Source organism: Nicotiana tomentosiformis, chromosome 8 (assembly GCF_000390325.3).
Source record: "Nicotiana tomentosiformis chromosome 8, ASM39032v3, whole genome shotgun sequence".
Classification (NCBI taxonomy): domain Eukaryota; kingdom Viridiplantae; phylum Streptophyta; class Magnoliopsida; order Solanales; family Solanaceae; genus Nicotiana; species Nicotiana tomentosiformis.
The window spans coordinates 86,536,942-86,551,693 of NC_090819.1; the positions used below are offsets into that span (position 1 = coordinate 86,536,942).

General features: G+C 46.0%; 3 protein-coding genes across 3 annotated transcripts; 1 reads left to right on the forward strand and 2 right to left on the reverse strand.

Annotated features, from left to right (window-relative positions):
• Positions 1 to 29: 29 nt before the first annotated feature.
• Positions 30 to 572, reverse strand: LOC138897773 (uncharacterized). Its single transcript, XM_070183784.1, has one exon. The coding sequence runs from the start codon at positions 570 to 572 to the stop codon at positions 30 to 32; it is 543 nt and encodes a 180-aa protein (XP_070039885.1).
• Positions 573 to 848: 276 nt separating this feature from the next.
• On the reverse strand, positions 849 to 1,370 carry LOC138897774 (uncharacterized). The gene is made up of 2 exons (XM_070183785.1): positions 1,250 to 1,370; positions 849 to 1,180 (listed from the first exon to the last, which is right to left on the reverse strand). Exons 1-2 carry the CDS (start codon positions 1,368 to 1,370, stop codon positions 849 to 851), a joined length of 453 nt encoding a protein of 150 aa, XP_070039886.1.
• Positions 1,371 to 6,553: 5,183 nt separating this feature from the next.
• On the forward strand, positions 6,554 to 8,812 carry LOC138897775 (uncharacterized). Its single transcript, XM_070183786.1, has 3 exons — positions 6,554 to 6,796; positions 7,298 to 7,625; positions 8,217 to 8,812. The coding sequence occupies exons 1-3, from the start codon at positions 6,554 to 6,556 to the stop codon at positions 8,810 to 8,812; spliced, it is 1,167 nt and encodes a 388-aa protein (XP_070039887.1).
• The last annotated feature ends 5,940 nt before the right edge of the window (positions 8,813 to 14,752 follow it).

Sequence of the window (14,752 nt, forward strand, 5' to 3'; positions counted from 1 at the left end):
ATATAGTTGTTACAACTCTGGATATCACCTTAGTTCTTATACAATGGAACTACCGTACTCCACCTCCACTCATCCGACATCCTCTTCGTCCCAAAAATAACATTAAACAGCCTAGTCAGCCACACCAAGCCTGCTCTTCCCACACACCTCCAAAATTCCACCGGAATTTCGTTTGGCCCGGTCTCTCTGTCCCTATTCATCTTACGCATAGCTCCCACGACGTTTTCAACCTTGATGCGCCTACAGTATCCAAAGTCACACTGACTCTTGGAATGCTCCAACTCACATAACTCAATATCCCGATCCCCTTCTTCATTTAGAAGTTTATGAAAGTAAGTATGCCATCTCCTCTTAATCTGGGCCTCAACCATCAATACTCTACCATCCTCGTCCTTGATGCACCTCATTTGGTCCAAATCCCGAGCCTTCTTCTCTCTCACCTTGATCAACCGGAATAACTTCTTCTCCCCGCCTTTGTCCCCCAGTTCCTCGTACAGACGACCAAAAGCCGCAGTCTTAGCTTCCGTGACCGCCAGCTTAGCCTCCTTCCTAGCTACCTTATACCTCTCCATGTTCACTCTCCTCTCCTCCTCACCTGTGCTCCCTACTAACTCCAGGTATGTCGCCTTCTTCGCTTACACTTTACCTTGAACCACTTCATTCCACCACCAGTCGCCTTTGTGCCCACCAGAGTAGACCGTCGAGACCCCTAACACCTCTCTCATAACCTCCCTTATACAGTCTATCATCGTTGCCCACATAACGCTCGCGTCTCCGCTACTACTCCAGGCTCCCATAGCCGCTAACCTCCCCTCCAACTCCTGAGATTTTTCCTTAGTCAAGACTCTTCACCTGATCCTCAATCGTCCTCGTACAGGCCTCTTCTTCATCTTTAACATAATACCAACGTCCATCACCAAGAGCCTATGCTGCGTCGCGAGGATCTCACCAGGGATAACCTTGCAATCCTTGCACAACCCTCTGTCACATCTCCTGAGGAGAAGATAGTCAATCTGAGTCCTTGCCACCGCACTTCGGAAAGTAACCAAGTGCTCCTCTATCTTCGGAAAACTAGAGTTCGCAATCACCAACTCAAAAGTCTTAGCGAACTCCAACAGCGAAGTACCTCCTCCGTTCCTATCCCCAAAGCCAAAGCCGCCATGCACCTCGCCATAGCCACCTGCAGTCGACCCAATATGACCATTGAAGTCCCCTCATATAAATAACCTCTCAGCAAGCGGAACATTACATACAATCTCATCCAACCCCTCCCAGAAGCGCCTTTTAACCTCCTCATCCATGCCCGCATACGGTGCATAGGAGCTAACGACATTTAGGGTGCACTCTCCAACCACCAACTTAATAGTCATTAATTTATCATTCACTCGCCTAACTTCAACCACAGACTCTCTAAGATCCCTATCCACAAGAATACCTACTCCATTCTTACCCTTCTGGACTCCAGAGTACCAAAGCTTGTAACCGTCCGCATCCCTCGCCTTCGATCCTACCCACCTTGTCTCCTGGACACACAATATATTGACCTTCCTTTCTAGAGGATCTTCGCCAACTCTATAAACTTACCCGTCAATGTTCCTATGTTCCATGACCCAATTCTCAACATATAGGCTCCCTTGCTCCCCTTAACTTCCCTGCCTCCTTCCCCACCCCCTGACCCCTAGCCTACCCCCCACCCCTTCTCCTAAGGACATGACCTTACTCTACCATCCCAGACTACAACCGCTATACCTACGACAGACTAAGGAAATCACTAACACAAAAGAGTCAACAAACCAAACCAGAAGAGAACAAGTTGTAACTACAGACCCGCTAATATGGAGATTAAACTAATGCGAACTAAAATGGCAATAATCTAGCTAACACAAAGAATATTAACAGGAATATGGGAGGTACCAAATCCCGTGAATAGAACTTGGAGATTGTCTTGATGCACATGACGATGTTGCGGCACCTAGTGCATTCCCGTCCAAATTCCTGCCGCCCTTTACTAACACTCGCCTGGCTGTTCTCCAATGATTGCACGCACACGTCCAACTCGTCGCCAATAGCCACCAACTCTTACCTGCAATACGCACAAAATACCACGACACCAAGAAAGAGGGGGATGGGCTGTCACCGCTACCACTGGTGAAGCCTTAGTAGTAGCAAAGAAAGGAAATGGGAGAGGAAAATAAGGGAAAGGAGGGGGGGGGGGGGATAAAAACAGTAGGGGGTTACACGCAGGAACAAGGGAGCGTCACCGAAAAAGTCATCGGCGGGCAGTAGTACCGCACCAGCAGAAGCGAAGGGAGAGGAAAAGAAGATAAAAGGGGGGATAAGAAAAACAATGGGAAAAAGAAGAAGAAGAAGAAGAAGAAAATAAAGGGAAAAAAGTGTTGCTGTAGTCACCAGAAAAGGGGGCGCCAGCGGGCAACGGTCACCGGAGATGACGCCTCTATTAGTTGTGGGAGTGTGGGGGAGAAGGAAGGAAAGAGAGAGGAGGGGGGGGGGAGGCGAGAGAGATGGGGGAGAGACGAGAGAGATGGGGGATAGAGAGGGGACTTACCTGCTGGGTGTGGGTGGTCGCCGTCGTCTTTGGTGGTTGCCGGCCGCCGGTCGTACAAGTAACCGTTAGAGCTGGCTAGGGGAGGGAGAATGGAGAGAGAAATAGGGAGAGGGAAAGGGAATTGTTTAAGCAAAAATTTATATATAGTAAAAAGTACAATTAGTTATTGTACCTATTTTTCTTTCCACCTAGTGCCCTCACACTTTACTAAGATTTGTTCTCGAATGGGTCGTCAAAATGTATTCTAATTTATTGATCTTCAGGTCCACTATCATCATAAACGAAGATCCACCATATCTAACTGCAGAAGAAAAATGACTGTCAATTGCATCTTTTGATCACGACACCAAGCTTTTGTTTACAAAAGATTATGTTCCCTTTGCTTATGGATTGAGATGGTCGAGAAACGATATAAAACAACATGAATAGTTGTAACAACCCGGCCGGTTGTTTCGAGAGTTATAGCCCCATTCCCCCATTTACAGCTCATTTTGTGCTTTATAGCTGTCTTGTGACTTGACGGGTTAGTAGGTTCGGGTCCGGAGGGATTTCAGAATGAATTGAGACACTTAGTCTCAAGGTTGAAAGCTTAAGTTGAAATGGTTGATCGGATGTTGACTTGTGTGTAAACAACTTCGGACTGGAGTTTTGGTTGTTCCGTTAGCTCCGTTGGGTGATTTTGGACTTAGGAGCGTGTCCGGATTCTGATTTGGAGGTCCGTAGTTGAATTAGGCTTGAAATGGCAAAAATTAATTTTTTTGGAAAGTTTAACCGGGAGTGTACTTTTTGATATTGGGGTCGATTCCGATTCCGGAATTTGGAGTAGGTTCGTAATGTCAAATGTGACTTGTGTGCGAAACTTGAGGTCAATCGGACATGATTTGATAGGTTTCGGCATCGTTTGTAGAAGTTGGAATTCCTTAGTTTTCATTAGGCTTGAATTGGGGTGCGATTCGTATTTTTGATGTTGTTTAAGGTGATTTGAGGGCTCGACTAAGTTCATATCATGTTTTAGGACTTATTGGTATAATGGGTTGAGCTCCCGGGGGCCTCGGGTTAATTTCGGATGGTTTTCAGATCAAAGAGTTTGAGAGACTGTTGTAGCTGAAGCTTTCTGGTGCAATCACACATGCGGAACATTGGTCGCAGGTGCGAGCTGGGGGAGCGCAGGTGCGGCCATGTGTAATGACCCAACCGATCTTTTTGCTTTGTAGAACCCCGTTCCCCTAAATAAGACTTTCCGTACATGCTTTTACTGATTTATGACTTGCGGGGATGGTTGGTTAGGGATTTGGAAGAGTTTGGGTTGAAATCGGAACACTTGGTTCCTTAAGGTTGGCTTGAAAGGCAAAGTTTGACTTCGGTCAACATTTTGAGTAAACGACCTTGGAATCGGGATTTGACGGTTCTAATAGGTTCGTATGATTATTTCGGACTTGGGCGTGTGTTCGGATCGGGTTTTGGATGACCCGGGAGCGTTTTGGCGCCCAATAGTGAAAGTTGGTTCTTGAAGGTTTTAGAAGTTCTTTAAAATTTAGTTTGGAGTGGGTTTTGGTAATATAAAGGTCCAAACGGAATTCTGAGACCGGGAATAGTTTCGTAGTGTTATTTAAGACTTGCATACAAAATTTGGTGTCATTCCAAGTAGTATAAGTACGTTTCGCGCATTGGAAGTAAATGGAAGAACTTGAAGTTCTTAAGTTTGATTCAATTGGTTTTAGGGTGTGATTCTTAGTTTTAATGTTGTTTCGGGCGTTTTGAGAGTTCGAGCGAGTCTGTTTTCTGATTTCAAACTTGTTGTTACGTTCGGACGGGGCCCCGGGGCCCCCGAGTGTCAATCGGACGAGGCTCGGACCAAGTTGGAATTTGGAAGCCAAAGCTGAAGCTCCAGATGCTGTCATAATTGCACTTGCGCTTGGTCAGCCGCAGGTGTGAGCTCACAGGTGAGAGCCCCATGATCGAAGATGCGTCCCAGCATAGGCTGCCCAGCCATCGCAGAAGCGGAAGAAGGACCGCACCTGCGAAAGCGCAGGTGCGAAGGCAGGCATCGCAGGAGCGGACAGTGTCGCAGATGCACGTCGTTTGTCGCTGATACGTGGCTGCAGGTGCGATCACCTGGGCGCAGAAGCGAGATAAGGCAGCCTAGCTTTGGTCCGCACCGGCGCGAGATGTCCGCAGAAGCGGAATCGCAAGTGCGCCAATTTAACCGCAGGTGCGGAAGTCGCTGAAAGGCAGTGATGTTTTAAATCGGGATTTGAGCACTTTTGCTCACTTCTTACTCTTCTTAGGGGCGATTTTGGAGCTGGTTAGAGAGGGGATTTCCATCAACTAGTTGAGGTAAGTAATTCCTATCAAATGTGAGTTAAATACATGGTTTATGGGTAGGTTATAACATGTAAATTAGTGGAAATTACGGGTTTAGATAAGTTTTTGATAAAAATGCAATTTAACCATGAAATTCGTTATGGAATTTAGTAAAAATCATATATTTATGTTCCTAAGGTTATGGGTAACAACTATCTTTAAAAAATTCTGAAATCCGGGCACGTGGTCCCGGGGGTGAATTTTAGGAATCTTGCATTTAGAGTTGGGAAATTACTTAAATAGTAGGGATATGAACTTTTAAGCCTATATTGATTAGTTTCTACACTATTTGAATAGTTTTGGATTGTTCGGCACCAAGTTGAGGGTTTGGGCATAAGCTTGGACCGGAAAGTAGGCCTTAAAGCTAGGTAAGTCTCTTTTCTAACCTTGTAAGAGGGAAATTTCCCCATAGGTGAACTTAATTAATATATGATTATTTGTGGGGGCTACGTACGCACGAAGTGACGAGAGTCCGTACGTAGCTACTATTCTTGTTATGTCCGGGTAGTTCCAGGCATACACCATGCTTTGTGGGTACCGTTATCTGAACATAATTGTTTATTTGCATTGAATGGAACTAAGTTGAGGATTTCAAGATTTCAAAGGTTTCAAGTAAATTAATATTTTGAAAAGAGTTGAGAAACATTACGTTATATTTATATTTAACCGCGTCACAAGTATATTTCGCAAGCGGGGTGACTATTTCCACTACTCTCTTATATTTAACCGCGTCGCAAGTTTAAAAGGAAGGAAGTATTTTGGTTTCTTAGATATGATGGAAGAACTGTACGGTTATTTCTTGTTCTGAGTTTATTGTTAGTTCTGTGTATCATGTTTATTTTGAATCACATATTATTATATTGTCAGCCCTAGTGAGTGTCGAAGTCGACCCCTCGTCACTACTTCTTTGAGGTTAGACTAGATACTTACTGGGTACATATTTTTATGTACTCACGCTACGCTTCTGTAGTTGATTATACAGGATTTGAGGCAGGTGCATCTGGCCACCAGTCAGGCACGTAGACTGATTTCCCAGCTCGAGACTTCCCGGTGAGCTGCCCTTTTGAGGCGTTCTGCAGCAGCTGGAGTCTTTCTTATGTTCTTTTATTTTCTGTCTATTTTCTTGTAGATAGTAGGCTAGCATTGTTTTGTATATTCTACTAGATTTCCCACATACTTGTGACACCAGGTCTTGGCACACACACTAGTAGACTTATGGTTTTGGTTTGCTCATATGATTATGATTAGTACTAATTGCTTCCATTTATTTATGTTCAAATTGCAAACTCCTAAATCTTTTTTTTTCAAAACAAGGAAAAAGCTATCGTTTTCAAATTCATCTAAGCGGGAAGTCACTAGTCGATCAGTGTTGGCTTGCCTAACAATGGTGTTGGGCGCCATCACGGCCTATAATGGAATTGGGTCATGACAACATGGTATCAGAGCACTAGGTTCACGTTGGTCTCACAAGTTATGGGCAGGTCTAGTAGAGTCTTACGGATCGGTGCGAAGACGTCCGTACTTATCTTCGAGAGGCTATAGGGTGTTAGGAAACTACTCTTTATTCATCTCTTATTGTGCAGTTGATGGTATACTAAGTTTCCTTCTTTTATTCTCTCACAAATGGTGAGGACACGTACAACGGACATTCCAGACCTGGGAGGAGCTGCTCCCCCTGTTGCTAAAGGCCGAGGCAGAGGTCGGGGGAGGGCACCAGCCCGAGGGAGGGGACAAGGGCATCCCAGAGCTGCCCCAGTAGCACCACCAGCAAATCCAGTGGAGGATCCCATCATAGAGGAGCTGGGTGAGGTGCCTCTTCCAGATCCAGCCCCGATGGATTTCATGACAGCACTGGGCTTTCAGGAGGTCATGGGCCGTATGCTGCGGTTCATGGACACTATGACCTAGGCAGGTTTATTTCCAGCAGACCCAGCCATATCTCAGGTAGGAGGGGGAGCACAGACCCCTACTGCTCAAGCTCCTGGGCACGCAGCTGCAGTATATCAGACTCCGGGTACACTACCCGTGGGCAGGGCCCAGCCAGTTACCGCAGCAACACCTGAGCCTAGACCAGCTGCGGACGGCAATCTGCAGAAGCTACTGGACAGATGGACTAGGCTACACCCTCCTATCTTCGGGGGTGAGCGGCATGAGGACCCCTAGTACTTCATTGATCAGTGCAGGGACAGACTGCACAACATGGGGATATTGGAGTCACATGGAGTAGATTTCACCGCTTTCCAGCTAGAGGGCAGGGCCCGTAGATGGTGGCAGTCTTACTTTCTTGGCAGACCAGCGGGTTCTCTTCCCATGACTTGGGATCAGTTTACACGGCTTCTATTGGACATGTATATTCCACCCTCTTAGAGGGAAGAGTTGTGGTGTCAGTTAGAGCAGCTCGAGCAGGGTCAGATGTCTGTGACCGATTATGAGGCGATATTTTCTGAGTTGTCTCGCCATGCACTTATGATACTTCCTACGGACGCAGAGAGAGTGCAGAGATTTGTTGCGGGGTTACACCCTAGTATTCGGGCTAGCATGGCCAGAGAGGTTGAGATGGGTACTGATTATCAGCTAGTGGTAGAGATTTCTCGGAGGATTGAGGGCTACCGCCAGAGGGGTAGAGAGCAGATGCAGCAGGACAAGAGGACCCGATTTTTGGGAGAGTTTAGAGGTGCCCCGGCTAGGGGAAGAGGTCAGTTTGGGAGGGGTCAGCCTAGCAGGCCCACATATCCAACACCACCACCACCTCCTCGGGGTGCTCCAGCACGACCCTATTTCAGTGCTATGCCAGAGAGTTCTTATCGCCCACCAGTTCATTAAGATTCCTCTAGTGCCTACTTCAGTGCTATGCCAAAGAGTACATACCGCCCACCAGCCATCCAGGGTTCTTCTAGTGGGTATTCAGGCCATCAGGATCAGACTTCGGGACAGTAGTCTATGGTACCACGAGGTTGTTACGCGTGTGGGGATCTGGGTCACATGAAGAGATTTTGTCCCAGACTTTGGGTCAAGGCAGTACAGCAGGGTCATCAGCCTATGATTACAACACCAGCCGTCCGACCGCATAGAGGTGGAGGACAGGCAGGTAGGGGCCGTCCTAGAGGTAGAGGCCAGGCAGGGGGAGGTCAGCCAGCTATTGTTCAGCCAGGCGGAGGCCAGCCAACCGGTGCTCCAGCTAGATTCTATGCTTTTTCGGCCAGACCAGATGCAGTGGCCTCAGATGCCGTGATCACATGTATTATTTCTGTATGCGGTAGGGATGCTTTAGTATTATTTGATCCAGGGTCTACCTATTTATATGTGTTATCTATGTTTGCTCATTTCCTGGATATTCCTCGTGAGTCCTTGGGTCCTCTTGTTTATGTGTCCACTTCTGTGGGCGATTCTGTGGTTGTGAATCATATCTACCGGTCCTGTGTGGTTACATTCTGTGGTTACGAGACTATAGCAGACCTTCTGTTACTTAATATGATCGATTTTGAGGTCATCCTGGGCATGGACTGGTTATCCCCATATCACGCCATCCTTGATTGTTATGCCATGACTGTTACTTTAGCGATGCCAGAGTTGCCGATATTGGATTGGAAGGGTTCTTCCGTTAGTTCATCTAGTCAGGTTATCTCTTTTCTGAAGGGTCGACATCTGGTCAAGAAGGGTTGTTTGGCGTATCTAGCATATGTTCGGGGTACCACTGCAGAGTCTCCGATGATTGATTCAGTGCCAGTAGTTCGGGAATTTGCCGATGTGTTTCCTTCTGACCTTCCTGGCATGCCGCCAGATTGTGATATTGATTTCCGTATTGATTTGGCTCCAGGTACCCAGCCTATATCTATCCCATCATACCGTATGGCTCCGAAAGAGCTGAAGGAGCAGCTTTAGGAGTTATTGGCAAAGGGGTTTGTCAGACCAAGTATATCACCTTGGGGTGCACCAATGTTATTTTTGAAGAAGAAAGATGGGACTATGCGGATGTGCATTGATTACCGCCATTTGAACAAGGTTACCATCAAGAACAAGTACCCGCTGCCGCGTATCGATGATTTGTTCGACCAGTTGCAGGGTGCTAGGGTGTTTTCTAAGATCGACTTGAGATCAGGGTACCATCAGTTGAAGATTCGGGACTCAGATGTTTCGAAGACTGCCTTCCGTACCAGATATGGTCATTATGAGTTTCTACTGATGTCCTTCGGTTTGACTAATGCCCCAACGACATTCATGGATTTGATGAACAGAGTGTTTAGGCCTTATATTGATTCCTTTGTTATTGTCTTCATTGATGACATCTTGATTTACTCACGTAGCCTGGGGGAGCACGAGCAGCATTTGAGAGTGGTACTTCAGACATTACGAGAGCAGGAGCTATATGCTAAGTTCTCCAAATGTGAGTTTTGGCTAGAGTCCGTGGCATTCTTGGGGCATGTTGTATCAGGAGAGGGTATTAAAGTGGATCCCAAGAAGATTGAGGCAGTTCAGAGTTAGCCTCGTCCCACTTCGGCGACTAAGATCAGGAGTTTCCTGGGGTTGGCAGGTTATTATCGTCGGTTTGTGCAGGGATTCGCATCCATTGCAGCACCTCTGACTAGATTGACCCAAAAGTGTGCTCCGCTCCATTGGTCCGATGATTGTGAGGCGAGCTTCCAGAAGCTCAAGACAGCTTTGACTACAACACCAGTTCTAGTGTTACTTTCCGGCTCGGGGATGTATACGGTATATTGCGACGCTTCACGCGTTGGCTTGGGTTGTGTATTGATGCAGGAGGGGCGAGTTATTGCATATGCTTCGCGCCAACTGAAGATTCATGAGAAGAATTACCCTGTACACGATTTGGAGTTAGGCGCGATTGTTCATGCTCTTAAGATATGGAGGCATTATCTGTATGGGGTGCCATGTGAGGTTTATGCTGATCATCGCATCTTATAGCATTTGTTCAAGCAAAGGGATCTCATTTTGAGGCAACGCAGGTGGCTCGAGTTACTGAAGGATTATGATATCACCATTCTTTATCATCCGGGCAAGGCAAATGTGGTCGCGGATGCCTTAAGCAGGAAGGCAGAGAGTATGGGTAGCTTGCCATTTATTTCAGCGGAGGAAAGGCCATTAGCTTTGTACATTCAGTCCTTGGCTAACAGACTTGTGAGGTTGGATATTTCATAGCTCAGCTGGGTTCTTGTATGTGTTGTTGCTCAGTCTTCATTATTGGGGCAGATCAAAGCCCGACAGTTTGATGATCCGCACTTGGCAGTTTTTAGAGAGACAGTACTTCAGGGTGGTACTAAAGAAGTTTCTATTGGCGAGGATGGTATTCTGTGACTCCAGGGTCGTCTATGTGTTCCTAATGTCGATGGCTTGAGGGAGAGGATTCTAGAGGAGGCACACAGTTCTCGGTATTCTATTCATCCAGGTGCTGTGAAGATGTATCGTGACCTGAGACAACATTATTGGTGGCGGCGGATGAAGAAAGACATAGTGGAGTATGTAGCTAGGTGTCTAAATTGCTAGCAGGTCAAGTATGAGCACCAAAGGCCAGGTGGCCTACTTCAGCAGATGACTATACCTGAGTGGAAATGGGAGCGCATCACTATGGACTTCGTAGTTGGATTACCGCGGACCTTGCAGATGTTTGATGCAGTTTGGGTCATTGTCGACAGATTGACCAAGTCGTCACACTTCATTCCGGTTGTGACTACCTATACATCAGAGAAATTGGCCCAGATTTATATTAGGGAGATAGTTCGGTTGCACGGTGTTCCTGTTTCCATCATATCAGATAGAGGCTCTCAGTTCACTTCACATTTCTGGAGAGCCGTATAGAGTGAGTTGGGGACCCGTGTAGAGCTCAGCACAACGTTTCATCCACAGACCGACAGACAGTCAGAGCTGACAGTTCAGATATTGGAGGACATGCTGAGAGCATGTGTGATTGACTTTGGGGGGCAGTGGGATCAGTTCTTGCCATTGGCCGAGTTTGCTTACAACAACAGTTATCAGTCCAGCATCGAGATGGCCCCATTTGAGGCTTTATATGGTCGGCGATGTCGTTCTCCCATCGGGTGGTTTGAGCCCGGCGAGGCTAGGTTATATGGTACTGATCTGGTGAAGGATGCCTTGGAAAAGGTAAAGTTGATTCAGGAGCGACTTCGCACAGCACTGTCCAGACAGAAGAGTTATGCTGATCAGAAGGCGCGTGATGTATCATTTATGGTAGGCGAGAAAGTTCTCTTGAAAGTCTCGCCGATGAAGGGTATTATGAGATTCGAAAAGAAGGGCAAGTTCAGTCCAAGGTTTATAGGCCCATTTGAGGTGTTGAGGTGAGTTGGGAAGGTTGCGTATGAGCTTGCTTTACCTCCCAACCTATCCGGGGTTCATCAAGTTTTTCACGTGTCTATGCTCTGGCGGTACCATACTGACCTATCACATGTGTTAGACTTCAACACTATTCAGCTAGATGAGAGCTTGGGCTATGAGGAGGAGCCAGTTGCTATTGTTGCTAGGCATGATAGCCAGTTGAGGTCCAAGAGGATTTCCGTGGTAAAGGTTCAGTGGAGGGGACAACCAGTCGAGAAGGTGACCTGGGAGTCTGAGGAGGACATGCAGAGCAGATATCCACACTTATTCAGCACTTCAGGTATGAATCTAAACCCGTTTGAGGACGAACGTTTGTTTAAGAGGTGGAGAATGTAACGATTCAACCGGTTATTTTGCATTCTAGAACCCTGTTACCCTTAATAAGACTTCCGGTACATGTTTTTACTGATTTATGACTTGCGGGGATAGTTGGTTCGGGATTTGGAAAAGTTTGGGTTGAAATCGGAACACTTGGTTCCTTAAGGTTGGCTTGAAAGGCCAAGTTTGACTTCGGTCAACATTTTGAGTAAACGACCTCGGAATCAGGATTTGACGGTTCCAATAGGTTCGTATGATGATTTTGGACTTGGGCGTGTGTTCGGATCGGGTTTTGGATGACCCAGGAGCGTTTTGGCGCCCAATAGTGAAAGTTGGTTCTTGAAGGTTTTAAAAGTTATTTAAAATTTGGTTTGGAGCGGGTTTTGGTAATATCGAGGTCCAAACGGAATTCCGAGACCGGGAATAGTTCCGAAGTGTCATTTAAGACTTGCACGCAAAATTTGGTATCATTCCGAGTAGTATAAGTACGTTTCAGTGCATTGAAAGTAAATGGAAGAGCTTGAAGTTCTTAAGTTTGATTCAATTGGTTTTAGGGTGTGATTCTTAGTTTTAATGTTGTTTCGGGCATTCTGAGAGTTCGAGCGAGTCCGTTTTTGCTTTCAAACTTGTTGGTACGTTCGGACGGGGCCCCGGGGCCCCCGAGTATCAATCGGACGAGGCTCGGACCAAGTTGGAATTTGGAAGCCAAAGCTGAAGCTCCAGATGCTATCATAATTGCACTTGTGCTTGGTCAGCCGCAGGTGCGAGCTCACAGGTGAGAGCCCCATGATCGAAGATGCGTCCCAGCATAGTCTGCCCAGCCATCGCAGAAGCGGAAGAAGGACCGCACCTGCGAAAGCGCAGGTGCGAAGGCAGGCATCGCAGGAGCGGACAGTGTCGCAGATACGCGTCGTTTGTCGCTGATGCGTGGCCTCAGGTGCCATCACCTGGGCGCAGAAGCAAGATGAGGAAGCCTAGATTTGGTCCACACCTGCGCGAGATGTCCGCAGAAGCGGAATCGCTGGTGCGCCAATTTAACCGCAGGTGCAGAAGTCGCTGAAGGGCAGTGATGTTTTAAATCGAGGATTGAGCACTTTTGCTCACTTCTTACTCTTTTTGGGGGCGATTTTGGAGCTTGTTAGAGAGGGGATTTCCATCAACTAGTTGAGATAAGTAATTCCTATCAAATGTGAGTTAAATACATGGTTTATGGGTAGGCTATAACATGTAAATTAGTGAAAATTACGGGTTTAGATGAAAACCTAGGTTTTTGATAAAAATGATATTTAACCACAAAATTAGTTATGGAATTTAGTAAAAATCATATATTTATGTTCCTAAGGTTATGGGTAACAACTTGTTTTGAAAATTTCCGGAATCCGGGCACGTGGGCCCGGGGGTGAATTTTAGGAATCTTGCATTTAGAGTTGGGAAATTACTTAAATAGTAGCGATATGAACTTTTAAGCCTATATTGATTAGTTTCTACACTATTTGGATAGTTTTGGATTGTTCGGCACCAAATTGAGTGTTTGGGCATAAGCTTGGACCGGAAAGTAGGCCTTAAAGCTAGGTAAGTCTCTTTTCTAACCTTGTAAGAGGAAAATTTCCCCATAGTTGAACTTAATTAATATATGATTATTTGTGGGGGCTACGTGCATACGAAGTAATGAGAGTCCGTACGTAGCTACTATTCTTGTTATGTACTAGTAGTTATAGGCTTACACCATACTTTGTGGGTACCGTTATCTGAACATAATTGTTTATTTACATTGAATGGAATTAAGTTGAGGATTTCAAGATTTCAAAGGTTTCAAGTAAATTAATATTTTGAAAAGAGTTGAGAAAAATTACGTTATATTTATATTTAACCGCGTCGCAAGTATATTCCGCGAGCGGGGTGACTATTTTCACTACTCTCATAGGAGCGGGCCGTTTGTCTCGGCATGTTAATAGATGCATCTATGGTTCGTGCCGTTCGACCCTCGGCAGTGCACAGTTTACAGTTTTATGTTGGATCGGACCGAACGTCCTTGGTGGAATTTGTGTGTGATAATAGAAGTGGAAGCCCTTTTTATAATTGGTATAAATTTACTGTTTTGGCGATTATTTGTTTAAAAGGAAGGAAGTATTTTGGTTTCTTAGATATGATGGAAGAACTGTACGGTCATTTCTTGTTCTGAGTTTATTGTTAGTTCTGTGTATCATGCTTATTTAGAATCACATATTATTATATTGTCAGCCCTAGTGAGATTCGAAGTTGACCCCTCGTCACTATTTCTTCGAGGTTAGACTAGATAATTACTGGGTACATATTTTTATGTTCTCACGCTACGCTTCTGTACTTGATTATACAAGATTTGAGGCAGGTGCATCTGGCCACCAGTCCGGCGCGTAGACTGATTTCCCAGCTCGAGACTTCCCGATGAGCTGCCCTTTTGAGCCGTTCTGCAGCAGCTGGAGTCTTTCTTATGTTCTTTTATTTTTTGTCTATTTCCTTTCAGACAATAGGCTAGCATTGTTTTCTATATTCTACTAGATTGCCCACATAGTTGTGGTACCAGGTCTTGGCACACACACTAGTAGACTTATGGTTTTGGTTTGCTCATATGATTACGATTAGTACTAATTGCTTCCATTTATTTATGTTAAAATTGCAAACTCCTAAATCTTTTTTTTTCAAAACAAGGAAAAAGCTATCGTTTGCAAATTCATCTAAGCGGGAAGTCACTAGTTGATCAGTGTTGGCTTGCCTAACAACGGTGTTGGGTGCCATCACGGCCTATAATGGAATTGGGTCATGACACCATGAGCGAGGAAGACTAGGGTAGCAGGTGTGATGGATTTTCCGCACATGAGTGGCCGCAGATACGGCGATGGGAGCGCAAAAGAGGAAATAGAGCTGGGAGTTGGGTCCGCAGAAGCGGCATGGTGGCTCGCAGGAGCGATTCCACAGGAGCGGAATTAGAGGCCGCAGGAGCGGAGGAAGCCGCAGAAGTGGGAGAGTGGTCGCTTTTGCGACACCGCAGAAATCGGTAAGTGGTCGCAGGTGTGAGGAGGCTTGGGCAGTGTATTAAAAATGAGGGTTCCGTGTTTTTCACCATTTTATATATTTCAAGCTCGAGATTAGGCAATTTGTGAGAGGATTTTCGAGGGG